General features: G+C 59.3%; 1 protein-coding gene across 3 annotated transcripts in view; it reads right to left on the reverse strand.

The window, feature by feature from the left end:
• The window catches only part of OTOF (otoferlin), an 83194-nt gene that overhangs the window by 36437 nt on the left and 21236 nt on the right, over positions 1 to 25521 (reverse strand). For 2 of the 3 annotated variants that reach the window (XM_062210154.1, XM_062210156.1), the window contains exons 3-5: positions 13735 to 13823; positions 10207 to 10306; positions 8837 to 9018 (exon numbers count right to left, since the gene is read on the reverse strand). In XM_062210154.1, the coding sequence (XP_062066138.1) occupies positions 8837 to 9018; positions 10207 to 10306; positions 13735 to 13823 (371 nt within the window). Of the gene's footprint in view, positions 1 to 2756; positions 2802 to 8836; positions 9019 to 10206; positions 10307 to 13734; positions 13824 to 25521 lie in introns of all 3 variants that reach the window. The other variant, XM_062210155.1, reaches the window with a different exon arrangement.

Below are 25521 nucleotides of genomic sequence, written 5' to 3' on the forward strand. Positions count from 1 at the left end.
TTAAAAAAGTAATACAATTCTGCATTTGGTCTAGCTGGGTTTTACAAATACTAACAATAGGATGTGCTGAGAAACAAAACAAGCCAGCAAGCACTGCGGCGAAAAATGACGACCACGTGGCGTTTATTCACGGCTGTGTCACAGCTTGTGACACAGCAGCCGGGGAGGCAGCGTCCAGGGCCCTCCGAGGATTCAGAGCCACGTCTGAGTTCCCAGGGCCGGATTCATCACAGTCGGAATGAGATGCACCTGTGACCTAGAGGCATCTCTGGAGAATGTGTTTTAAAATGAGTGCTCTCGCTGGGAACTCTTCATTTCTCTGGCTCTGCAGAACGTGCGTGTTCCTGGCTCAGATTTCGAAGCCTGGCTTTGTGGCTGTGTGAGGCACATGGCGTCCTAGGGGAGGCCTGGCATGCGTAAGTTCGTGGGGATTTTCGCCCGACCTGAGTGCTGTGTTCACTGGGGTCCATGCAACATTCCGGAAGTTGAGACTGAAAAGGGCGTGGCCACAAATGGCTGTGCTCTCTCACTGACCAGGGCATCTGCGGGGACTGTCTAGCCTTGCTCTCTCGGGGCTCAGTGAACCGGGGCAAATGAACTCTGATCTTGGGGAACTGGGCTGAAGTCCTTCCTGGCATCGCGTGAACAGCCAGCCTTTCAAAGCCTGGGGCCGTGTTCTCCAAGAGCCCTTTGGTGGATTTCTTTAATCTTCCATGCCTCAAGTCCAAGTAATTTCACAGCGGCAGCCTTGCCAGGTGTCTTACATAAGAGTGTGCCGTGTTTCAGTTTGTCTCTGATGGCTTCTCACAGTGGACAGGACAGGTTAATCCTTCATGCAAGAACCACTCTGTCCCCACACTGGTCCATTTGCACCTGTGCCTGTGTTACACCAGGGAGCTCCGGGGACCACATGTCCTTGTCCCAAACCCAGGGAAGCTGGCTCCTCGGCTCTCCCTGGCGGCTCAACCCTCTGTAAGGCTCAAGCAAACAGCATCGTGGAAATCTATTTCCCACCGCCCCAGATCAACCTGTCCTAGAATCTCACAGACTCATGTGGAACATGCATCGCTTTATGCCTCAAATCTTAAGCTTCCCCTACGGCCTCTTAAGCCTAATTTCCAGCTATGTCCCCTCAGTGGAGACAGAAATGAACCAGGTTTGCCACACAAAAGCCTTTTAGAGATGGCAAACTGTTCCCACCGTCTCCTCTTCTCTGGGCTAGAGGGTTTCAGTTTGTTTAATCTCTTCTTAGAAATCCTCATTTTCCTACTCTTTTAATAGCCCTAAATGCTACACATTGAAATAATAATAGTAATACATGACAGTTTATCTCATATGTGAACTGAGTTGGCAAGAAAGTAGGATGGGGTAGGGCTAGGGGATTGGCACCTACTGTGGGCCTACTATGTGCTGGCACTGTGAAGCACCTCGGACTCCAGCTGTGGCCAGTCACAGGGAAAGGCCAGTGTGAGAGCCTGTGGGTCTGGCCCAGGACAGACTTGGGACTTAGAGCTTGGCTGATCTCAGACAGAGAGCTTGGAGGAGAACAGGTTGCTTATGCCTCATGGGTAGTTTGAAAAGTCCGTGGAAAATGGAATGAAAAGGTAAGCTTATTTTAGCACAGAAATTTTTGAAATTTGTATGTGGTTCTTCCATAACCTGCATTGTCCGGGGACTTTCTGAAGGGCCTTGTATAAGCCTATGGCAGCCAAATGTCTATGGTGAAGCCTGAGTCCTTAAGCGGACCCCCGGCTCAGCACCCCCTGTCACCTCCCACTCATCCTGGGGCTCAGCACCCTGGCTGCCTCTCCAAGCCTGGACACACTGCTCTTGTCTGTGGGTAACAAGCGGGAGCTGGGATGCCCGAGTTCCCGGGCATCTTGACGCAAGCGCACAATGAGCTCACGCCTCTGACCGCTGTGTACACATGCCCGCGGTTGCCATGGCACCCTCCTAGGAGCTAGCTTGACTGGAGCAAGCTCTCAGCGTCTCTGGGGCTCGGTTCCCCATCCGGCTTTTCAGCTCTCATCGGTGTGTTCGGAGAATTAAATTCAGAGTGCAATGGAGAGCTCCTGAGACCCCCGGGAGGGAAGCCCAGGTGCCCTGTGCTCTGTCTCTCATCCTGGACCAGCTGCTGCCCCTCTCTGGGACTCAAGTTTGTCACCTGGCAGAGAGGGGTGGCTGGAAGCCCCCACCCATGTGGGCAGCCCTGGCTCCTGCTGCCTATGTGAAATCTCCCATGATGCTTGAGTCCTGGGGATTGGGGAGCCTCAGCCTCCCAGCCCCTCCCACCTGAAATCCCCTCCTCCTTCCTCTCCAGGCAGCCCCATTCTCTCCCTCCCCATGGGAACTTTCCGGGGACGTGGGGATTGGAAGGGCCACCCCGGTGACTGCCTCTCCTTAGCTTCCTGGGTGTTCATGCTCTGGCCACAGCCTGCAGCCACGCAGTGCCCGGGGCTTGTCCTCACTGCATGTCCAGCTCCTGTCCCTGCTTGGACTCGGACGGTTGGAGGAGGGATCCTCTGGTTTCTGGTGGCTTCCCCCACCCTCTGCTATCCCCTGCCTCTCAGGGAAGCCCAGGGCCTGGCCCACAGGAGTGGGGATCTGAACAGGGTAGCAGAGGAGGAGCAGGACACAGAGGGGAGAGAAGAATGAGCAGGCCCTGCCCCAGCCCCATGCCAGACGCCAAGACCTCCCTCGCCTGCACGCCCGCTGGGACAGCCGCTCCTGGCTCTGCCCTGGCCTGGGACACCTACTTGTGCTCGCCATCTCTGCCTCCCTTGGTCTTCTGTCTGCCTTTGCTGAGTAGGGGGAGAAAGGAGGAGACAAGGGGATGTGTGAGAGAGGGTGTGGCCCAGAGACGCGGCGGCCTCAGCCCCTGGCCCCGATGACCCCCTGCTCCCGCGCACGCCTCTCCCCACCGCCTCTGGCAACGGCCAGCCTGAGTCAGCTGGGCAGGGTCCCAGAGTGTCCCTGCCAGAGGGGCCTCAGAGTATCCTGGGATTGCCTGCGCCCCACTCAGGCTGGGCTCTGGGGATTCCAGAACGTGGCTGGCAGGTCTGGCCCTCTGCTTCTCCCCCGTCTCCTCCCCTATTCCCTCCGAGGGGAAACAGAGGCGGAGCCTGCTCTGAGAGGGTGAAGTGGGGCTGGGGGAGGCAGTAAGGAGGTCCTCTCTCGTCAGGAAGGTTTCCAGAAAATCCTTCCAGAATGTTCTCTGAACACTTCCCTGATGCTGTAGCCATGAGGATGAAAACAATACAGTGAGTCACCAGGAGCAAGTGTCCCCTCTCCTCACACAGTGGCCTGGCACAGAGCTTGCCCAGGTAGACTTGACTCCAAACCTGGGCAACTGGGGACCTCAGGCCTGGATGGAGCACATCTCAACAGGTAACATTCGCCTGGTCTCTGGCTGCCCAAGCCAGCTGTGAGCACTCGGCAGAGAGCTGTTTGATGCAGAGCAAGGGGTTGGGGTCCCCAGCCCTGCCCAGCCCTGCCCAGCCCTGCCCTGCCGGGGACCGGCTGCTCTGTCGCAGGCCCCCCTTAGGATCCACCAAGGGCTCCGTGGGGTTTGCTTCCGTGAGCCACTGAGGAACCCAGACCTCACTGGGAACTTCACTGCACCCCTCCCCCATTAATCCCAGCAGGGCCGCTTTTTTTCTGAATTATCACTCCAGGTTTTGAGGGATATTTTATATTTCCTGCAGAATTCTGAGACACTGGAACATCTGGAGACCCCTGAAATAGCAGAACGGGGTCCAGGGTGGACAAGACAACTGGTGCCTTGTCTCCTTCCCTGTGAGCGTTGCTCTGAAACTCGGGCTCGTGCTGAGAGGGCTTCTCGGGGCCACCGCTGGCCAGGGCACAGCACAGACCTGGCCGTCTTCCCCACGTCTGCCCTACTCCTCCTCACAAGGTTCCAAGTGTCCCGGCGCTGATGGGGACACACACGGGCCCACACATAGTGTGCAAATGGGGAAGGCACAAGGACTGTCTCTCTCGACCGAGAGAGAATCCACCTGCGGTTTCACAGCAACCACTGTTACTCCCGCCTCTGACGTTAGTGCAGGGCCCTGTCTCAGAACCTGCCCAACTCGCCGGGAGGACCTCACTCGGACCCCAGGTCCCCCGTGAGGTTCAGAGGCTCAGGCTGCCGGGCCCCCGGGATTCCCTCCTGGAGCCCATGCTGTGTGTCTGCCCTCGCTGCCTGCCCGGCTCAGCCAGCGTCTGTGCTGCCCGAACCCTATCTCTCTGCCGCAGGTAGGTAGTTCAGCCTCTTCCTGCAGCTGTCGTCCCAGAGTTCCCTGTGCACTTTTGAAGGCAATCATGAAAGTGCTGGGATGGCCGAGTGGTGAAGGCGCTGGACTTGAAAGCAACCACGGGGTGGGGGTGGGGGTGGGGGTGGGAATGTCCACTTCCCAGGTTCAACACCCGGCTCTGGCTGCTGACCCCCGCTTCCTGCTAATGCAGACCCCGTGAGGCAGCTGTGATGGCTCATTGGGTGCTTGCCAGTTACGTGGGAGACCTGGACTGAGGTCTTTGGCCTGGCTCAGCCCTGCCTGTTGCAGTCACCTGGGGGAGTGAACCAATGGATGGGAGCTCGCTCTACATCAGTCTTTGTCTGCCTGTTTAACAAATGAATAAGTGAACAAATAGCCTCCCCAGGGCAGGGCGATCCACCCGATGGGACTCATGGGCTTACTGGGATCCTGGCGCTTCATGGTGCCAGGCCTCACTGGGGCGCTTGGGCCCGGGCTGGGCAGGCCCACCCTCGATGAGGAGGCTGGGACGGAGAGGAGTCTCCTTAGCACCACTTCACCACATGCCAGTGTGGCTCGCTGACCCTGGCGCCTCAGGGCTGCCCTGGGAGCGGCTGCAGCTCTGGAGCCAGAGCCAGGGGGCAGGGACTTTCTAGCTCTCAGGGGCCAAGGGAACGGATCAAGCCGCACCCTGGGATGAGGCAGGGTGCACTGCCCCTCAGCACACCCCCTCTCTCAATGTGCACATGTGCCCAGCTGCCCTGGCCCTGGCATAGGGGGAGTGGCACTTGGCTTCCCTGGGTCTCTCCCCCAGTGTGGAAGAGTGATTCATGGGGAGAACAAGACAAGTGGCCCCTGCTGCTTCCACCCAGGTAAGATCCAGCACACAGCAGCCCGGCTGGGAGCCCTGCATTCCCAGGGACACCAGAGGCAGGGGTTGGACATGGAGGAGGTGGAGGGCCAGGTCCGGAGTAGGGGGGAATGAGAGGGGAGAGAGTGCAGAGCCCAGGGAGCTGGGGGAAGGGCCCAAGGCTCCAGAGCTCAGCTGCGGGGTCAAGGCTGGGCTCCTTCCTTTATCCTTTATCCATTATTCTTTCTAAGACGTGGCTTCTGGGTCCGCCCGGCCAGGAGTGGGAGCAGCACGCCGGATCTCTGGTGTCATGCAGAGACTGCATATGAGTGTGTGTGTGCACATGTGTGTGTTCAGCACCGGAGTCTCCTTTCTCTCCAGAAGCTGGGGCAACTCTTTGCTGATATGCAAGTGCCCAGAGCCTTGGTTTTGTGCTCTTGGGAGCACAGTGCCCGTGAGGTTACAATTCTTTCCTTGCTTCCCTGACACAGGGATGGCCTGGGGAGGTGGGGGTCAGTGAGACCCTGCTCCTGTGTGGGCAACATTTGCAGAGCCCTTAGCATAGGGTGGGGAGCCAGAGCTGAGAAGGGACTTGCTAACGACCCAAAAAGGAAAATTTGGGGTTGGGGTCACCCAGGGGGGAGGGTCCATGAAGAGGAGGAGAGAGAAAACGAACCCTGGCTGAGCACCTGCCGTGTGCCAGGCCCCTCCTTTAATCCCAGCACTCCTGTGCACATCAGTGGGCCCATCTTACAGATGGGAAGGCAGGGTTCCCAACAGCAGAGCTGGGATTTGAGCCCTGTGTGTGCCCCTGTACTGCATGGCCTCCTGGCTCATTCTGGGGGGTTTGGCAGAGAACTGGCAGGAATCTGAGGCCTCGGGCTTGGGGCCAGGAGCTGGGGAAGGGGCCCAGCCATCTGGGGCTGAGCAGGGCCCAGGTGGGATGGAGCTGTGTGGGTGGAGCTTAGTGCACGGTGGTAGGACTGGGGGCTGCTCTGCAGAGCTGTGGTGCACACATTCCCTAAGGAGCAAGAGGGACCTGGGGACAGAGTCTTAGGGCCTTGGGGGTGAGCAGTGGCTTTAATAGGCAGGGTCTACAGAGGCCGCTTCCTGCTTGTGGCCCTCACAGGAGCTGAGACCTGAAGTCCACAGCAGCCCTTCCGGAAGCCTGCTGAGCCCCAGAGTGAGGACAGGAGGGAGAAGCAGGCTAGGTGGGGAGGGACTTGGGGGGTCGGGCCAATCAGAGCCCAGGTGGGGGTGGGGCAGGTTGAGAGAACCCTAGAGACTGGCCATGTGCTGGTGAGGGGCTGGTCTAGAGAATTTGTGGACTCCTGGACTTCAATTCTGGCTGCCCACGTGGGTCCTGGGAGCTGTGGGTCAAGGTGAACAGGGGTGCTGAGGGGCACCTGGGAACTTGGCCTGGCAGCCCAGAGCTTCTGTCTGACCTGGTCGCCTGAGTGCCTGGGGTCTGTGAGGCAGCCAGAGAGCCCTGCAGAAGGGACAGGAGGGAGGATCTGTGCCTAGCCCCTGACCTCAAGCCAGCTCCCCAGGTCCTGGTGCCTGCTGGATGCCCCGTGCCCTCCATCTCCTGGTGGGGAGGCCAGTCCCTTTGTAAGTCGGGGGCTCCGTGGACGCGGTGTCTCCTTCAGCTCGCGTTGCTGGCAAGGAGCAGCGTCTTACTGACCAGTGGCTGCCGTGGGAATCCGGCATCCATCCCTCCCCAGCCTATGGGGTGAAGCAGAGCGGGAGACACTGGGCAGGCCCCACCAGGCATCTCCCAGGGATAGCGGGGAGGCTGAGGTGGGAGTCCAGGGCCTGCAGGCTGCATGGCTAAGCTGGGCGGGGGATGCGAGAATCACATCCACACCCCCCCGGGGGCTTCGGGGCCTGGGCTGGGAGCCCCAGTAGCAGCGGGGGAACAGTGCCCACCCTCCCATGCCCTCCAGTGAGGGGCAGTGACCCCTGAAGGCCAGGGCTCTGGGTGCAGTTGTCGCCATCACCCCACTGCCAGTCCTGTCCTGCTCTGCTTCCTGCAGCTGCCCTGACCACGCTGTGAAGATGGGCGTGAGGGGGCTGCCAGGCCACGCTGAAAGGAAGTCGGGGGGACCCCTCAGCTCCACAGCCCTGCGGCCCAGGCCTCTCTCCGGAGTCCCGGAGATCTAAGTGCCCCGCCTTGCTTTGTCTGGGCCACTGCCCAGCGGCAGCGGGCAGAGGGAGAACTCCCCCTCCACACCCTGCCTGCTCCTGCCAACTGAGAGAGGAACCAGCCAGGCATTGCCTGAGCTGCAGCCACCCCAGAGACGGCTGCCCTGGGGCTGCGGCGGCTCCCAGGAGAGCTGTGTCCCCAGGATCTCTGCCAGTGTCAGAGCTGCCAAACCCCTGCCTCTTCCTGGCCCAGAGTGGTTGGTGACAGCCCGCGGTCCCTTAGCTGGTAGTGACACAGTCGGGACGCGACAGGGAACTTGGCTCCCCTGCTCCTTTCCCTGCAACTGGTGGCCCTCATGAGACTTGCAATCCAGGTCTCAGAAAGTCCTTGCTTAGAGCCCAATGTTCCAAGCTCACTCTCAGCCCCCTGCTGGGCTCCTTCTGAAGTGCAGATAGCATATGGGGGCCACTGTGGCAGTGTCCCCTGGTGCCCTGTCACATCTCTCCTCCTAGTACCGTTCCCAGCCCCATTCCTGACCCTTGGTCCCCCACCAGCACGCCTACAGGCAGCATCCCACTCCACAGGTCCCACCTGTCCCTCTGTGGTTCCCTTGGCTCCCCTAACAACAAGGTCATGGTCCCTGTTCCCCAGATGGGGAGAGAGGGCTCCTGGGCTGGTCCGAGGCGGAGCTGGCACTCAGACCTGGGCCTGCTGTTAGAGAGCCTGGAGGCTGTGGGGTCAGACTCCATGCCGGCCTGGGCTGGTCACAGGCCTGGTTCCTTTGACCTTGCTACTCTTTTTTTTTTTTGCTATTCTTACTCTGCCCACCTGGTGCTGGGGCTGTACCAAGATTTTCTGTGGGGGTTGGGGAACGTGGAAAAATGCATCCACCTGATAAGGATACATCAGTTCAGTTATGCTAATTTAGGGCCTGTGGTTTTTCAGCCAGGAACGGAGTCAGCTCGCCTTGGGAGGGACTAGAGGGGCATGCTGTCAGCCTGGAGGATCTTGAGATGCACTCTGACCTCCCCGGGGCCCTGGGCAACCGCGCACAACTCTGGCCTGGCCGGGCCTGCGTTCTGTCTCTCTGGGCTCGACTGCCCTTCCTTGTTTAATGAACACTCAGCATCTGGAACGAGCAGGCCTGGGCCCAGCCTCCTGCCATCTGCGGGTAGCAGGACACCTGCAGGGCACGAATCCTGGGTTCCGGGGCTGAGGGTGGCAGTGCTGGGTCTTGGACCAGAGAGGCCAGAGCCCCCCTGCCCTGTTCTCGTGCTCTCTGAGCAGGGCAGGTGGTCTCAGCCCTTTCTCTCATGTCACAGCTCAACCTCCCAGATCTGTCGGGGTTGGGGTGAGCCTGGCCACCCAGCCTGATCTGAGCCCCTGCTGCCACCCCGGGGAGCTTTGGGGTGAAAGATCAGTGGGGGCCACTGCAGAAATACCCCCACTTATGCTGCATCTTTCCAACAACTCAGCTCTGCACTGAGAGCCCTACCAGGCCTCGAGGGGCCTCCCAGGGGGACCTCAGGCAAACTCCTTGCATCTCCAGGGCCAGTGGGCAGCCCCAGGAGCCTGGGCTGTTACCTCCGGAAGCTCTTCTCGCCGGGAGGCCGGCAGCTGGGGCGGGAGCCGGGCAGCAGTCCGTCTGTCTCTTGGCTGTCTTTCTCTTCCTCTTGAAGAGACTCATCCCCCAGGAAGTCCCCATCGTCCCAGGGGCCCGCAGTGCCGTCTGTGGCCTGATACCGGACCTCCACGCACAGGCTGGTCTGCAGGGAGAGGCGGGGCCGAGCAGCTGGGGCGGCAGTGCCTGTCCCCATTGGCCGCTGTGTGATGGGCCTGCAGCGTTCGCACACCCCTAGCCCGCCCCCACCAGCCTATCTTGCTGATGAGAAGACAGAGGCACAGAAAGACTGACAAGTGCAGACTCAGCCTCTGGGACCTGCACTTGGTCAACTCCTCGTCCTTAGAAGCGGGGCTGCCTGCAGGCAAGCAGGGTGGGCTGTCTGGAAGTGGGTGGGAGTGAGCAGGGCAGCCCTCGGGAGAGGTGCCGAGGCCCTGGACTCCCTTCACAGGCAGGGGTCATCCGACACCCACCCTCCCCACCCTGGCCTTAGAGCTGCCCAGGGCTTTTCCTCTGGGAGAGTGGAGCTGCAAATCTGGGCCCAGGTGTTGCAACCGAGAATCCTGATTGGCCTCTTGCTCTGTCTCCTTGGGTCATGTCCCTCCTTTCAGCTCATTTCCCACCAGGGCTCAGGGTAGACTCCTTCTAGAACCTTCCTCTGCCCGCAAGGGTGACAGGGGCCTCCCAGATGCAGCTGCCCTTCTTGACAGGTCTGGGGGTGACCCCTGCTCCTGTGCCCAGGCTTGGATGTCCCAAAGGAAGGGGACAATGCACATATCTTCTGGACCATTTCCTGACTACGATGCCAAACTGCAGAGCCTGGGCCCAGCCCCTAGGTTGCCTTTGCGGGAATGCGTGTGCAGGTCCACAAGCTGTGCAGCATTCGTGCCCCCGTGTGCGTGCTGAAGGCTGGGCTGTGACCGACAGAGGGAAACCGAGGCCCCTGCCTGCCCATAATGTCCTGGCTCAGAGAGAGGCCGGAAGCATGGCACGAAGACTGCACTCTGGGGCAGCCAGCAGGGCTCAGGTGGCCTCGGGCTAACAAGAGTTGCTTCTTTAGTAATTACTGAGCTGGCTCCAAACAGAGGGACCCACCGATGGAGACGGGAGGGGCCCCCAGGTGGAGGAAGGGTGGGGGGTTCACTCCGGGACACTGCAGGGACTCCAGCCCGGCTGTCACACTGAGCAGCTCCTGCAGTCTGACCTGCCTCTCCTCCTCCTGCCCCTCCGGCCGAGCATGAGGAGTGCTCCTGAGACCACCCGAGGTGTGGGGGTGAGGGAGGTGACGCAGGCTCCCAGGCCACCCCCCCGTGGGACGGCCCAGGTGCCCCACCTGGATGATTGCATTGTTGTCATCCATCAGGGTGTCAGTCACCTCCACGTGGCTCTCCTCCACCACCTTCTGCAGAACCATGCGGAAGGTCCCGATTAACCTGGAAATACAGAGGAGACGGAAGAGCTCTGGGGGACAGTGGCTCCTGGGGCCACGACCACAGGCTACAAACAAGGGGTCGAGGGGACGTGGCTTCGGGCTTCAGCCGAGCCCTGCAAAGCCACTTCCAGGTGCCCAGTGTGGGTGCTGCTGGGGAGGGCTGAGCCTCCTGCAGACACAGGGAAGCTCCCCTAAGCACCCAACTCCCTAGGCAGGACCAGGGAGTGTATCCCCAACACGCCTTGTTCATTCATCCTGCATCTACAACCCCTCAGCTCCTGGAGGCAAGGGCCCACGAGCCCCCCGTTCCCCGCTGCGGAGCTGGGAGAGACAGTAGCGTGTTGTGCTGAAGGCCACCGTCTCAGAGGGCGAGAGACAGGATTGAGCCCAGATGACACAGCCGAGGGACCTGCTTCCTGGGTGACTTGGCTCAGCTCCCTAGTTTTCTCATAGGATAAGCCACCACTCCTTCATGGAGTTGCTGGGTGGGGACCGCCTGATTAACTCTGTTGGGGTCTTCCTGGGGTCTCTGCATGTGCTCAGCACCCCAAAGGGTGCATTGCTGGCACCACCGTGAACCTCTCAAGGGCGGGGCGCGGCAGACAGTTTCCAGCCTTGGATTTCACCCCCCCCCCAGATGTCTGCTGGCTGAATTAATGAACAACAGTAGGTGCCCAATAAATGCTGATGGAGTTGACTTGAACCCGGTTCCCCCTGTGGCTAGCAGACTGGTGCTTGGGAGGCAACTGGAAACTACCACGGTGCTTCCATACGGGGTAGATTAAAACTTGCCACCCACTTCCCCCTGGGGAGAGGAAGGCTGAGGGGAGCCTCTAAGGGGGGAGGGCTGGGTGGGGCCGTGGAGTCATCCCTCTGCCCTTGACTCACAGAGGAGGAAGAGAGGGGCAGACACAGGGAATGAGCGGCCAGTCTGGGGGTAGGAGGCGTGAGGTGTCAGATGAGTTCAGGCTTAGCCACATTTGTCCTGGGGAGGGAGACCCCATCGGGGTAAGGGGAAGTGGCTGTAGCAGCTATATTGGACCAGTACGGACTGCTTCCCTCTGGGGCCCAGGGCTCCGTCTTCCAGGGTGCCAGCCTCCGGGAGGGAGAAACTGCACGCCATGCCTCCTCCCCTCTAGAACCTAACACTGGGCTTCTGGGCTCTTCCCAGCCAGCCCTGCAGAAGCCTCCTGCTGCCACAGAACCCTGGCCTCTCCCAGCTCAGGAAGAGCCACAGAGAGGAGAAGCGCTGCGCTCGGGGGCCGGCCCGGCCGAACCTCAATCTTGTCTTGAGCAAATGGGGCTCCAGGTCTCTGGGCCGTGCAGAACTTCTAGCAACAAAGGCACAAAGGAAAAGCCTCGGTCCTCAGACTTCACCCTGAACAGAACCACTCGGAGGGAATCGCACGTGGGATGGGCTGGCAATGGAGAGGCTGGGAGGGGGGAGGGGAGGGCGAGGCTAATTGGTAGCTTTGGTGATTTTCATGGTGTTGCTTCCTCCATCACGGCCAGTTTCAAGCTTCTAATTCGAAGTCACTGAACTCAGAGCCAGTGGAGACCAGTTTACACTGCCGGCCCGGCCCCAGGGCTCTGCTTCAGAGAGGGGATGGGGCCTGGGAGTGTGTCTCTCCAGCACGTTTCCAGGCAGTGTTGCAGTGCAGGCTGGGACGCACCACGGAGTATCTCTGCTCAACGTCACCCCTTGCCCGTGGCTCCTCAGGGCACTTGGATTCCACGGCTCAGTGCTGGGTGCTCCAGCCCATCCCTGCCCATCCTCAGATGCCCAAGAATAGCAAAGGGAGGGCCCCAGAGCAGCAGGGGTGCTGCAGTGTGACCAGGCACCCCCAGGGGGCAGGGCGGAGCTCTTCCAGGCAGGTGCTCAGAGGAGCCTCCAGAGCCCTCTGGGTTTAACCTGCCCCAGTCTCCACCCTTGAACTTGGGAGCCTGCCAGCACTGCTTCCGGGACGACGACCCTCCTGAGACTGCCTGGTGGCGGTGGCGGGGCCCTCACTGTTGGTCCCTTCTCCATTGCTTTAATCAGAGTCAGACACGTGTGGGCTGGCCCAGTGGGTTTGAGGGGGACTCCAGCCACTGGCAGCTGTGTGAGTCCCGCCAGTCCCTCATCCTCTCATCTCACTAAGATGCCAGCCACCTGCTTCTCAGGAGAGAACCCTGCAGGGGCAGCTCCTGCAACCCCGCCGACCCCCACGCCAGGCCCTCCTTCCGTCCTCGTGTTGTGCAGGGCTGGCCTCCTTCTGGGGGCGGACTCCAGGGGCGGATGGCGTTGCCGCCGCCCTCGGAGCTCTGCACAGCCTGGTGGTGTTGCACGGCTAAAGGAGTCCCCCCGGCAGGGGTCTCGGGGGGTGTGGAGCAACTGAGGGAGGTGGGCTCCTAGGCCTGCTGGGCAGCTGGCCTGTCTCTCTGGCAATGGAGGCATATGGCCGCCTGTCCTGTAGGAGGGGCCACAGGCCTGGGCTCTGGAGCTCTGACGTGACTCTGCCACATGACCCCGGGCAAGGGCCCTCGCTGGGACTCTGTGGTCCCCAGGCTGTGAGACGAAGAAGCTGGGAGCTAACCCCATGGCCCATCCAAGCCACCTGTTGTACAAGGGGCCAGCTGGACCCCACAGAGGAGCTGGGCTGGCAGGGCTGGGCTGGGACTCCCTGGTAATTGGCCTGCAGTTGGGAGGCCTCAGGTGCAGGTGGACCATGGACAGATCGGGACAGAGAGCCTGTCAATAATTCATCGAGCTCCCCTGGGAGCTGGTGTCAAGTGCCCAGCGCCCAGCCAGGCCTCCGCTGTGCTCCTGGCTCCTGAATTATTCAGGGACCCTGGGATCCTCAGAAGCCAGGAGATTGGTGGCCGGACCAGGCCGTTGCCTCTCAGGGGCTCCGGAACTGGACGTGCAAGGGCCTGCGAGCCCAACACCCTGCCCCCATGGGAAAGCCCGAGGTTCCAGGAAGGAGGCCCCGGTTCCAGGCGGGGCTGAGCAGACCTGGGGGTGTGCTGGTCCCTGACCAGGGTGCCTCCTGGCAGCCCCTATCTACACGAACGCAAGTCCTTGGGAAATTGTTTGGAGAACTGACTGCCGTGTGACTGTGCTGAAGTTAACGCCTCACTTAGGGGCTCCTAAGCACCAGCAGGGGGAAGGCATGCGTCGGTCTCCCCTTCTTCTTCCCTCTCTACCTTCTGCTCCCACCCAGGAGGAGGCGGAGTGCTCTGGGCTGACCCCGGCTGGGTGGGCTGGGGGACGCTGAGGACATCACAAGGGAGCAGCATGGAGATCAAAGATCAGCCCAAGATCTTTCTGAATATCAACCCAAGGCAGGCCAGGGATGCAGGGGCCCCTTTGACATCCAAAACCCGGCAGCCCCAGGAGCAGGGCGGGCCCACTCCGGCTCCACACCTCTCACCCCGTCCCACACTCACTTGTTACTGAAGACCTTGCTGTAGTTGAAAATCTGAATCTCCAGCACCTCATTCCTGTCAATGCTGCTGGCCACCGGCCACCGGAACGTCTGCGGAGAGAGGGACAGCTGTGGCCTTGGGTGGGGGCTGCAGCGGCGGGGAGTGGGCCCCAACAGCCAGCTGGCCCCTCAGATGGGCCCGGGGCTCCCTGGGTCAGAGCACGCGCATGTGGCATCTCACCCATTGGCCTCTGACCACAAACCTGGTAGAGTGACTGTGTAGAGTGTAGAGTGATATGGCCCGCTTCTCTTGCAAAGATGGTGCTCAGAGAGCCCTGGGGACTTCCTATGGTGGAAGAACCGGGGCTACCCAGGACTCCTGACCCCCAGGAGAGTGCTCCTGCCTCTGCTTTCCACCTGCCTACTGACTCCTGGGGTGGGCTTCTGAGTGGGCGGTGCTCAGGCCCCTGGGAGCTACAGCAAGGATCGTGGGTTGTGAGCCTGGATTTTGGCATGTGCTGAATGGAGGCATGAGCTCCCAGCTCGCTCATCAGAATGAGTCTGGCCAGTCCAGGCTGTGCCCTGAGGAGGGGGTCCTAGGTGGCAAGGCAACCCCAGGGACAGGGGTGTCCACTGTTGTTAGGGTCAGGCCCACACCGTGTTTCTAGGTTCACCTTCCCACTGCTCTCTTGATGTCTTCCCGAAGTCAGTAATTGTGACGGACTGGAACCTGAGTGGGGTTTCCGCCGATGCCCTCCAAGTGGCAACAAGGGCCCAACAGGAGGCCTGAAGGGCCAAGTGTGCCATCCTCTACAGAGAGCTGCTGCCCAGGCTTCTTCCAAGGCCCTGCTGCCCCAGCCCTCGCCCAGCCCTTCTTCCTGAGAGAAAAGAAGACCAGGGAAGCGAAAGGTAGGGGGAATGAGGTCCCGGGTACAGCGCTTTGGGGTCCTTCCCTGGGGAAACAGCTCCCAGAGACGGGGCGCCTACAAGGTCAGCTTGGTGCAGGCTCCCAGTGGCACTGGCCTGGGTGGTGGGCTGGGCTCTGCTCCTCTCGGGAGGAGAGGGCAAGGAGCCGGCTGTGCCGCTGTCCGGTGTTGTGCGGTCTATTGGTCAAATGGGGTCCAGCGACCTGATGCCATCGTGTCTGAGGGCTGCTTTCCTGGCTCAGAGAAGGGCTGGAGTCCAGGGGCAGGAGTTGGGGACCACGTGGAGCCAGGCCTCCCGGGCTGGGATGCACGAGGCAGGTCTCCCATGGAACCCACCCCCGCGGTGTCCATAGAAAGTCAGGGTTTGCAACCCTGCTCTCGGCACCTGGAGCAGGTAGAAGCTTGCCCGAGAAGCTGCCCCACAAGGAGAGAGGCCATGTCCCCCGGCAGGAGTGTAGAATCAGAGCTCGTGCTCCTACTCCCAGCTGGAGAGGGAGTGGGCTTCCCGCCTGACTCCATGCCTGGAGCCACAGCTTGAGACGGGGGAGAAGAGCAGGTGGGAAGAGGGTGCCAGGTGGAGCCGCGAACCCTTCTGCAGCCGCCTTGTCCTGATGGAAGGAGCAGAGGATGCTTAGGCTTGCGTTGAGGGATGGGGGAGGGGTGTGTCTGACGGAGCAGGTGGGAGGTAGGAGTCTGCGCTCTGAAGTCACATTTTATAGCTCAGTAGACCAGCGTGAATGACAGCCGTGCTCGCCACCACAGCTGCTGCTGATGGAGCTCGCGGCGGCGGGGCGCACCTGCCTCCACAGCAGCCCAAGCACCTGGCTGCGTCTTGTCCGCCTTACACCCACAGGCAGGGTGCGGAGGAGCAGCGTGATCCATGGAGCTTCCTCAGGGGCCCAGCAGGCACTGGGGGAGGGGCTTCGCAGAGCCCGCCCGCCAGTCTGCCGTCCAAGGCTGTGCCCCCTCCTTCCAGATAGGGGTCTGGGGGCTGGGGGTACACAGGGGCTTTTGCGTCACCTCCCTTCCAGACTGGCCGGGTCCCAGGAGAGGGTCCTGACTAGGGCTCATGGGGGCAGAAGAGCAGGGGAGGGAGGGAGAGGCCAGAGGTGGGTTTGGAGGAAGGGGTGCCGGGAGGGGAGGCAGCGGCCGGCTGCGGCCCCAGCCTCACCCCACAGCTTCTGCTCCTGCACGGCCGAGCCCAGTGTGGTTTCCTTAATGAAGCCGCTTTTATGGGGCTTCAGGGAAATCAAGCAGCTGAGAAAGGCCCGGGCCACCAGCCAGGCACCAAGAGGGGAGGTGCAGGGGCCAGCAAAGCTGGGGCACGAGGGGCGGGGCGTGTGATCCTCCTGAGCTCTGGGGGTGAGCTTTGACATTGGCGGGAGGGCTGGGAAGAACAGGAGATGGGCTGTAGAAACAACGCTGGCCGAGGGAGGGGTGTTGAGCAGCGGCTTCACTGGGCCGGCGAATGGCAGCCATGGGGGCCGTTAGCGGGAAGGGGGACAGGCCCAGCGTAGGGGCCTCTGCTTGCTCGTTGCTGGGCACAGCTCTGTGGGCTATGATGTCCTGGGCTCACTTACTGAGTGAGAGCAGGGGTCGGGGGTGCCCACGAGGATCCGGGGAAAGCAAGTGTGGACGAAGGTTCCCAAGGCTCAGAGCCCCACTAGGAGGGGGACAGGAGAATGTAGGCGCCGAGCAGGGCCCGGGCCGGGGCAGTCGCTCTGGATGGCGGGGCCGAGACCTTCTCAGAGGCTTTCGCAGTGGAAGGAAGCTGCCGCCCTGAGTCCAGAGCCCCCTTTGCCTCTGCCTTCCTCCCAGTTTCATGCACTCTTGCTCCCCACCCACAGCGCGCCCCCCATTCCTCTATTTGCCTTCTCGCCCGTCCTGCTCCTCTGTGGCTCCTCCTCACAGCCCCGGGCCCTCTGCCTCTGTCTCTGTCTCGGGGTGGTTCCTGATGCCGCCTGCTCACTAGAGTTGCTTCCAGGAGCTCTTCAAAATCTCCAGGCCCAGACCCCAAGCCTGGCTACCCCAGGATCTGTGCCTGGGGTCCAGGTAGGAGTGAGGAGTCCTGGCTGGAGGAATGGCTTGCGGCTGGGACTGCCCTCTGGCCCCCTTGGCAGCGCAGGCACAAGCTTTGGTAAAGTGGCTTTGGGTCTGAAGTCTCCTTGGGTGTTTATTTGTACCTCTCCTATGTTAATTTTTTTTTTTCAATGACAACTCCACTACTTCCCAAAGCAGGTATAGGTTCCCTCTCCTAGCACCCTAGGTCTGGTGCACTTGCTGTGGCCTTTATAGCATCCCCACCCCAGTCTCCTACTGCTGCTGCCTTCTGCATCGGGCAAGCATCGGTGGGCTCCAGGTACCATAGGGCACACGACAGGCAAGGTGCCCCTGCCCAAAGCTCCCTGGTGACTCCACTGTGATCTGACGACACCCCGGCTTGTAGCACGTGCAGATGGAGGCCTCTGTGTTGTTGCAGAAGCTGAGTTAGCATCAGGCATTCAAGTTCCAGCCCTGGCTCTGCCACTAGCTTTGATTCTTGTGCCACAGCCCCACCTGTGAAATGGGGGGAGGGGACAGTATTGCTATGACTCCAATGTGTTGGGAACCTAACGCTCAATGTCGTATGTTAATGGCATTTGTAGGTGGCAACTTTGGGAGATAACTGGGATTAGCTGAGGTCAGGAGGTTGGGGCTCACATAATAGCGTCAGTGGCTTGATGAGGAAGAGAAACCCCGGCCAGCAGCTGGCTCGGTCCTGCCATGTGACACCCGCCACCACCTTAGGACAGAGCAAGAAGGCCTTCCCCGGATGCCGGCCCGGGCTCTGGGACCCCAGCCTCCAGAATTGTGAGCCGGGTTGGCCTCGCCTCTTCCTGCAGTCCCTGCTCTCAGGTGCTTCGTTACGGCAGCAGAAAACGAGCTAAGACAAACACCTGCCTCCCAGAGCAGCCGGAGAACCAGAGGAGCTCCCACGGGGCCCAGAGCTGCAGGCGTGGTTCTCTTCGCTGAGTTTTTCCCATGAGAACTCCGTGCATGTCTGTGAGCGACACATCCGCCCAGGTCTTCCTCTCCTTCTCTCGGTCCGTCCATCACTTCCCAGTCACTTCCTCTGCCTGGGCCCCTCCGGTTCCCGTGCCTCTCCTCCTGCCTGTTCTCATCCGGATTTCATCGCGCTGTTGCCCCCTGGCCCCCCCTTGGAGTGCTGAGCACACACAGATGCGCATCTGGGGGCAGAGGAGCCCCGAGGGGCCCCTGGCTCATGCCGCTGTATGGTGCTGTCCCACTAGTGAGCTGTTTGGGTGCGGGACAGGGCTCGGGAAGTTACATCCGGGTGGCACTCAGTGCTTCTCAGAGCTCTCGGCATTTGATCGCGAGGCTCACAGCAACGGGGCAAAGAGGTGCAATTCCCACAGCGGGGACATGGAGGGTGAGGGCTGCCCAAGCAAACACAGAGGCAGGATTGGAATTCAGGCCTCTGGATGCTGGGGGCCTGGAGCTTATCCACTGCAGGGGACCCTCTCCTGAAGCCAGGGAGATTCGCTGAGGCTCAGTCTCCGAGGGGGCCGGAGGCTCGGCTCATCCTCCTAGTTGTCAGCAACAAAACAACATTTATTCACTGAACATTGATGTGGTGTGTGCCAGGCACTGCTTGTGCACTTTGCACACAGCACATAATTTACAGAAGGGGCAACTGAGGCTCAGAGAGGACTTGCCCAATGCAAGTGGTAAGATAGTTTAGTAGTAGAGGTTGGAAGCCAGACTGCCAGGGTTCAAGTCCTGACTCTACCACTTAGCGGCTCTGTGACCTTGAATACTGCCATTACCCTCCTGTGTGGCATGGAGATGACGTTGTCGTCTCCCTGGGCCCTGGTGCAGGGTGGACTCTGACAAAGCTGCATCTGGTGCTGCCATCGAGGAGCCTGCCTGTCCCCAGAGCCAGCGCTTTCTCTCCCAGGGAGCCTCATCAGCCCCTAAAGTCCTTGTTGCCCTGTGACTTCCTCCTCTTCCCGTCACAAAGTGGAGTCTGTTCCCCTCTGTTGAGTCTACGCTGGCCCTTTGCTCGGCTTCTACCAACCGAGCATGGCAGAAGTGACACCGGGTGGCATCTACACCTAGAAGCTTCCGTTTTCACCCTCCTAGAAGCCGGTTGCTGTGTAAAGAGGTCCAGGTTACCCTGCTGGAGAAAGGCCACAGGGACAGGGAGGCCCTAGGGGATGTGAGGCCAGCAGGAGGAGACCCAGAGCACCCAGGACAACAGCCAGCACCCACTGTGCTCCAGCCAGACGCAGGTGATGGAAGAACCGCCCAGCGAAGCCCAGCCAAGCCTCGGCTCACAAGCACGTAGTGGTTGTGTCAGTCACTAGCTCTGGGATGGTTGTTACACAGCTCTAGATGACTGTGACATCTACCACACTGGGTGTGCCTCTTGGTGTCAGACTCATCTGGGGCAGAGCTGGCCTCCATGCCCCAGTCCCTGCTTCCCCAAACACCAGCTCGCTTGTTTCCTGTCTTTCCCATTGGTCTTAAGAACTCCCAGGACAGCCTTCACCGTGGCTCTCACTTCAGAGCAGGAGCAGAGCCCAGAGCAGAGCAGAGACCAGTCACTGAGGTCTCCCTGCACCTAGCCTGGGGCCGGGCACATGGGAGGCACTCAGTAAGCAGGACTTCTTGGGGTAGCTATGAGGCTGGCTAAGCACTTAGCATAGAGCCTGACGCCGAGTCAGTGTCTGGCCAACACCGTGCTTTGTTGTAATGATTGTGGCTGTGCTATTGTTGGTCCCAGGAGCTGGGACAAGGCCTGACTTCCTGATGGTGGCCACTGCAGGACTGCAGGAGGCTTCTGAGGCCAGAGGCATGTTCTCTGGCCTGCGTGGCACTGGCATGATTCTCTTCCCATGGCCACAACAGCTGAGGGTATGGTCTTCAATTTCTGGGGGTGCCCTAAAGATCACCCTTGAAGCTGGGCTAAGGAAACCTGGGACACCATCTAAGGCCTCCTCCCCCCACAATCTCAGCCTCCAAACCCCGGGAATGTGCTTGGTACTGGAAAGCTCAAGGTGTCACGGACCAGCAAGCCCCATTCATTCCCATGGTACCCAGGGATCTGTGCACAGCCCTGTGTCCCTCCATACTGGGGACCCTGCACTGACCTGCAACAGGACCATCAACAGGAGTAAGGCAGGGGCGTTACAAGTTGAGGAAGGGAAGGAGGACCTCTGGCTGGGGGGGGAGGGGAAGTCTCAGGAGCCCTGGGCGTGTCGTGTCCTGGGCCTGCTCACCAACTCTAGGCTCAGTTCTGACCGGGCTGGTGCTGGCCAGGTGCTGAATCCTGCCTCTTACGGGCCTCAGAGGTCCAGAGCTCTGCACACAGGTGTCCCTGGTGCACTTTGGAGACCACCTGGGTCATACGCAGTGGGACCACCCAGTGGGGCCTGGCACCACCCTTACCCAGCCAGAGAGCCTCCTATAAGGGACAGTCCCCTGGGGCTTTGGCGGGAGACTGAGTTGTGCCACACAGCTTTGGGATGTAGTAGAAAAAGGCGTCTCGGGAGCTCAGAGGTCTGCTTGTCCTCCAGCTGCGGTCTGGGGTAACTCACCCCACCCTTCCACTCCTGCTTCTTCGACGGTGAAACAGAGGATTGCCTTGGTGACCTCCAGGGTCCCTTTAAGTGATCGTGTCTGTGCCTGCTTCTCATGGTGACAGCCCTGAGCCAAGGGCTTGTACACCCCCAGCCCTACATGTTCTAGCTCGGCGCGGGCCTGGGCTGACAGGTGCCCGTCCAGGGAACGTCCATTCTTTGGTCCACGCTTTCACACGGCAATGGTCTCCAAGCCTGTGCTAGGGGCAGGGCCACTGGGCAACAGGAAAGGTACATTCCTGCCCCCACGGAGTGCGTGCTTCCCAAGCAGGCAGATGGGGCCAGGCCTCCCCGCCCCGGCTCAGAAGGCTGCTAGCCGTGTTTGCCTGTGCTGGCTCTACCTCCTGGGTGGACTGAGCCCTTGAGGGCAGCACTGAATCTTGTCCACTTGGCAAGTGGCCATGTGCTCTGGAATCTGATGGACTTGGGTCTGACCCTGGCGTGGCTCCTGTGGCCTGGGAAGCCACGTTCCAGAGAGTGACGGAGAAGAGGAAGCCTGGGTGAAGCTCACAGCCCTCATGCAACTTCCCGAGAGCCTGTGGTCCTCATTCTCTCTCCTGTGTGTTCTGTCTTCATCATGTGTGATCTGGTCCACACGGGGCCCGTGTTCGAGCCCAGCCAGACTGGCTTGAGGGGGACTCAGCAAAGCCATCCCTGCTCCCCAGAGCGCCAAGGCGGGGCCTCTCTTGCCCTCTCTCCCCCCTCCCAAGATGTAGGTTAAATAGAGTAGCTCAGGTTCCAGCCTCTGGGAAAGGCGACACCAGGTGGGCTGTTTCCACTCATTGTTGTAGGAGCGTTGTCTTTCTTCCAGGCCACTGCGCCCACTCAGGTTGCCGAGCCCCTGCACCCTTGTCTGAGCAGGGGGGGCCCTCCCTTGCTCACAGAGTACAGTGGGGAGATATTCTCATTCCTGTCTCTCGCTTCGGTTCCATAGTCGTGAAGTAGGAGAAGCAAGGAGCAGGTGTCCATTTTACAGAGGGGGAAGCTGAGGCTCGGAGAGTTGACCTCAGCAAGGACTGGAGCCCAGGTTTCCGACTCCCTGGCCATGTGCTGTGTGTTTCTCTGTGGGCCCTGGGCGGAGTAGTGGGATCCAGAAGACTCCTGGAGCCAAGGGGCTGTCAGGCACGTGCATGGGATTCTGTCCCAGGACAAGCTGGTTCTTGGAGGCGGCAGCAAGGGAGGGGATGGCGCACCTGCTGTCAGCCTGGGGGCAGCTCCAGGATCTCCTTGAGGCCAGGTCCCCGGCCCCTCCTTGCTTTGTGGGTTGGGCACGGCTGCCCAGTGGTAGCCAGGCTGCGGGCCACTTCCCCGAGGGAGAGATGGAGGCAGGGGCCGTGGCAGTCAGGCCCAGCTGCATCCTAGACGTGGCCATCCGGGGGAGGGGGTGGGGTTACTGCAGAGGCTGGACGGAAGAGGAGCTGTGCAGGCACCAGCCGCTGTTACCATCTGCTGAGGGCAGCTACATGCAAGGGGGTTCCCTGTTGTGACAGCCAGAAAGTTCCCTGTCCCTGGGTGAGCAGCCCCTCCCCATATCTCGTAGCTGCCTCGGGTCATGGCCCTGTGTTTCTGCTCACAGCCCCCTGGCGTCTGTCCTTCCGGGTCTCTGCACATTGCCTGAGAGGCAGCCCGAGCCCTAAGTTCCTGCACGGAGAGCCCAGACTCCTCCCTTTGGGGGTGTCCCTGGCCCAAGCCAGCACCCCTTGGATGCACAGCATGTGGTCCATATTCTGGGGCAGCAGGGATGGACTTTCCACTCGACCCACCCTGGGCTGTGCTAGGAAGAAGGTGGCTGCGGTGATTAACCTTGAACGTCATGTGCATCTGGGCTCAGGTGTCCCAGGGTGCGGGGCTTGGAAAGGAAAGGGAGTCAGGTTGCTCCCCGGCCAGAGTCATGGGCAGACATGTCCCCTGGGAGTCTTACAAGGCGGTGGTCAGATGCTATGCTTGGCTAATTAGGGGACAGAGGCGCAGGCAGGCAGGCCTGAGGAACTGGGCCAGCCCCTCCTCTCTCTGGGGCCCTGGCTGAGGAGACGGGGAGGGGCGAGGGGGGGACAGGCAGGCTGTGTAATGGGGTGAGCTGGAGGCCTCCCCGCTGGCTGGCCTGATACATAGCAGAGGCTCCACAATCCCAACAGCCCCTCACCCAGTTCATTGTCACCCAGACACCACTGACCCATCACCATCTTACCCATCCTGAGCCCCACTGCACAGATGTGGTCACCAAGAAAACTGAGGCCAGTGCCAACATGGCTGGGGCTGGGCTGGGGCCGGGCAGGGGCTGGGCAGGGGAGGGGTGAGGCAAGAGTAGACCTGACTTTAGCTCTGGGGCTCACCTTCCACGAGGAGTTCAGCTGTCCCAGGGAGCAGGGGGGATGTACGTGGGGGTGAGGGCACAGCCCTGTGTCGCTGGTGGGGCTGCCCCAGATCCCAGGTGAGAAGGTGGAGTCTTGCTTCCCTGGGCTTCCAGCTCAGGGGCTGTGGATACAGCCACGCTGTGTGGCTTGGGCCCCGTGGGCACGGAGAGAGTGGCCCCTTTGGCTGGAGGCTGCTCAGTTGGCTGCCAGCACTCAGTCTTTGGGGGGCCAGACCGCGCCAGAGGTGAGAGGTAAAGCCCAGGGCGGGAGGGGCTCTTTTGGGGACCACACAGTGCTTCCAGTTTTTGCCAGGTTGGGGACTCAGGACTGCTGTGGCTCACTCCAGAGTCAGCCCGGGAGGGACCACAGCAGCAAGTGGGAGACGTGGGCTCCGGGAAGGAAGGACCAGGTGATGGAGAGCTGAGGGGCCGATGAGGTGTGAGCCGTGCTGGCCCCACGGGGGCCAGAGGGTGACGGCACGGGGAGAGGACGCTTGGAGGAAAGCCGTGGAAGTTCTATTCCCTGTGTCATGAGGTCGTGACACCAGCTTTGCTGGTGTGAGATTTGATAAAAATGGGTATGAACGAATCGGCAGCTCACATCTTGTGTGTAGAACCCCTGCACCCCCCCCCCCCAGCTAGTTTTTTATAAACCTAGACCATCCCGTCAGCCAGGACTCCTGAAGCTACACAGAGGGGACCCCCGACTGGGGCGGAGCGTGCCTGGGGCTCCCACCCTGCTGCTCGTGACGGCCCCGCTCAGCCCCTAGGGACTCGTGTGACCAGCCTTTGGTGCAGACCGGACACTGGCTGGTATGGGGGAAACGGAGCAAAGTTGGAGACACTGGAGGAAGGCGTCTGGAGAGAGAGGGCACATGCTGGCTGTTGCCACCAGCTGCGACAGGTCGGTGGCACCCACGGACCAGAAGACATGTGTCGACAATATGAGCCTAGGCTACCAAATCATTACGAACGCGAACACATCAGTAGGTGGAAGGCTCAGCCTGGAGAGCTCCCTCAGAAGGCGACAGGAGAGGACAGACAGAAACAGCCCCGAAGCTCAGCCAAGGGCAGCTGGAGGCAGACAGCAGAGCCCTACAGTCTGCGGGAGCAGAAACTGCCGGGGAGAGAGCCTACAACTAAAATAAAAACTGGTGGGAAGGGAAATTTGAAAAAAAGATGGAAGACAGAATTGTCTGGAATAAATGAAGAATTAAAGGGCTCACAAAATAGCAGAAGACAAAAATAGTTAAGGGGAACCCACTGCGAAACACACTCTAATGAAACTGAGCATTATCAAAGATGAAAGAATTGCACATCTTTGTTCCCAGAGAGGCGCCCACCTGCAAAGTCCCAGTAATGAGCTCACCTCAGACCTCACCAGAGCCACCCAGGGGAGGGCATCTGCGGTTGTGAAGAAAATAGCTTTGAGGAAAGCGTTTTATGTCCAGGGAAACTCTAATTCCAACTTGAAGAAATAAGAAAAGTATTCGCAGATTTACAAAGTTTTCGAGGGTGTGCTACATAGAGACCCTGAGTAGAAACATTTTTGGAGGAAGTACGCAAATGAGAAGAGAGGGGTCCCTGAGATGTGTCAGTAGAAACACAGAGTAAAGGTGACCGAGAACCTGGGCAAGGCTGCTGTTGTCTTGGAAGAAAGGCTGCACATCCCCAGGGACCTAGAATTAAAATTGTGATGCAGGCAATATCAGCACGCGATGGGGGCAGAGGGCTGCGGCAGGGACATCAGAGAGCGAGACCGCTCAACGCACTCTCCATGTTGGGGAGAACTCTGACTCCTGGTTTGTGCAAGCTATCGATAGGGATACATAATTTAGTAAGGTAACTAGTCTGGAAACACAAATAAAATGTGTAACTTTAAGGAACAAAAGGAAACCTGACCTACTCAGTGGAAAGCTGGAAAGGAGAAACGGAGAAACAAAGCATATAGTCAATGGAAAATCTCAAACAAGATGGTGGCAGACATAAGCCTAGTGGTGATAACAGTTACAATAAATGGAAATGGATACAACCCATTAATTAAAAGACAGAGGCTCTCTCACTGGGTAAAAAGCAAGATCTAATAATACATGCCCTGAGAAGATAACACTTAAATTAAAAAATACAGGAATACTGAAAAAACAAACAGGCAAAAAAGCAAACATTGAAAAAGATATACCAGGCAAGTGAACCAAAATAAACAATTATGATATGCAAACATATCATAAAGGATAAGGCAGGATGTTATACACCAACAAAAAGACAAAGAGACAGAAGATACAGCTGCTATGAACATATAGGCAATAAATAATACAATCTTAAAAAGACATCAAGCCAGAGCTAACAGAATAGCAGGAGAAATACATAGAGCAGCCACTGTAGTTGTAGATTCTACCATAACTCTTTCTGAAACTGACGGATCAGAGAAAAACAAGCAGAAAAATTTATAATCTAATTAATGAGCTTCAGCTGCTGTAGAATAAGCCTGTGCTTTCAGTGGGCTATAAATAGAACTCAACCCTGAACTCATTGCTTCGAAGCCGAGGAAACATTTATGACCATAAGTTAGGGTTAGGCCGTAAGAGAAACCTTCATAAATTCAAAAGGCTCAGCATCATACAGATGGTTCTTTGATCCTAATGCAATGGAGATGGATAAAACAAGGAGAGCTTACAAAGTCAGACCTACTTGGACTCACGTAGAACTATATAAATCTTGGGTTTAAAGTCCTCGAGGAATATAAGAAAGGCTTAAAATAGGATAATAATGAAAATACTATCTACAGATATATAAAATTTTGTAGACACAGTTAAAGCTGCTTGCAGAACAAAATTTATAGCTTTGGGGTCTAGCAACAGCCAGTTATGCTACCGCCTGAAACTCTGGAA

The sequence above is a fragment of the Lepus europaeus genome, chromosome 13 (genome assembly GCF_033115175.1).
Source record: "Lepus europaeus isolate LE1 chromosome 13, mLepTim1.pri, whole genome shotgun sequence".
In the NCBI taxonomy this organism is placed as follows: Eukaryota; Metazoa; Chordata; class Mammalia; order Lagomorpha; family Leporidae; genus Lepus; species Lepus europaeus.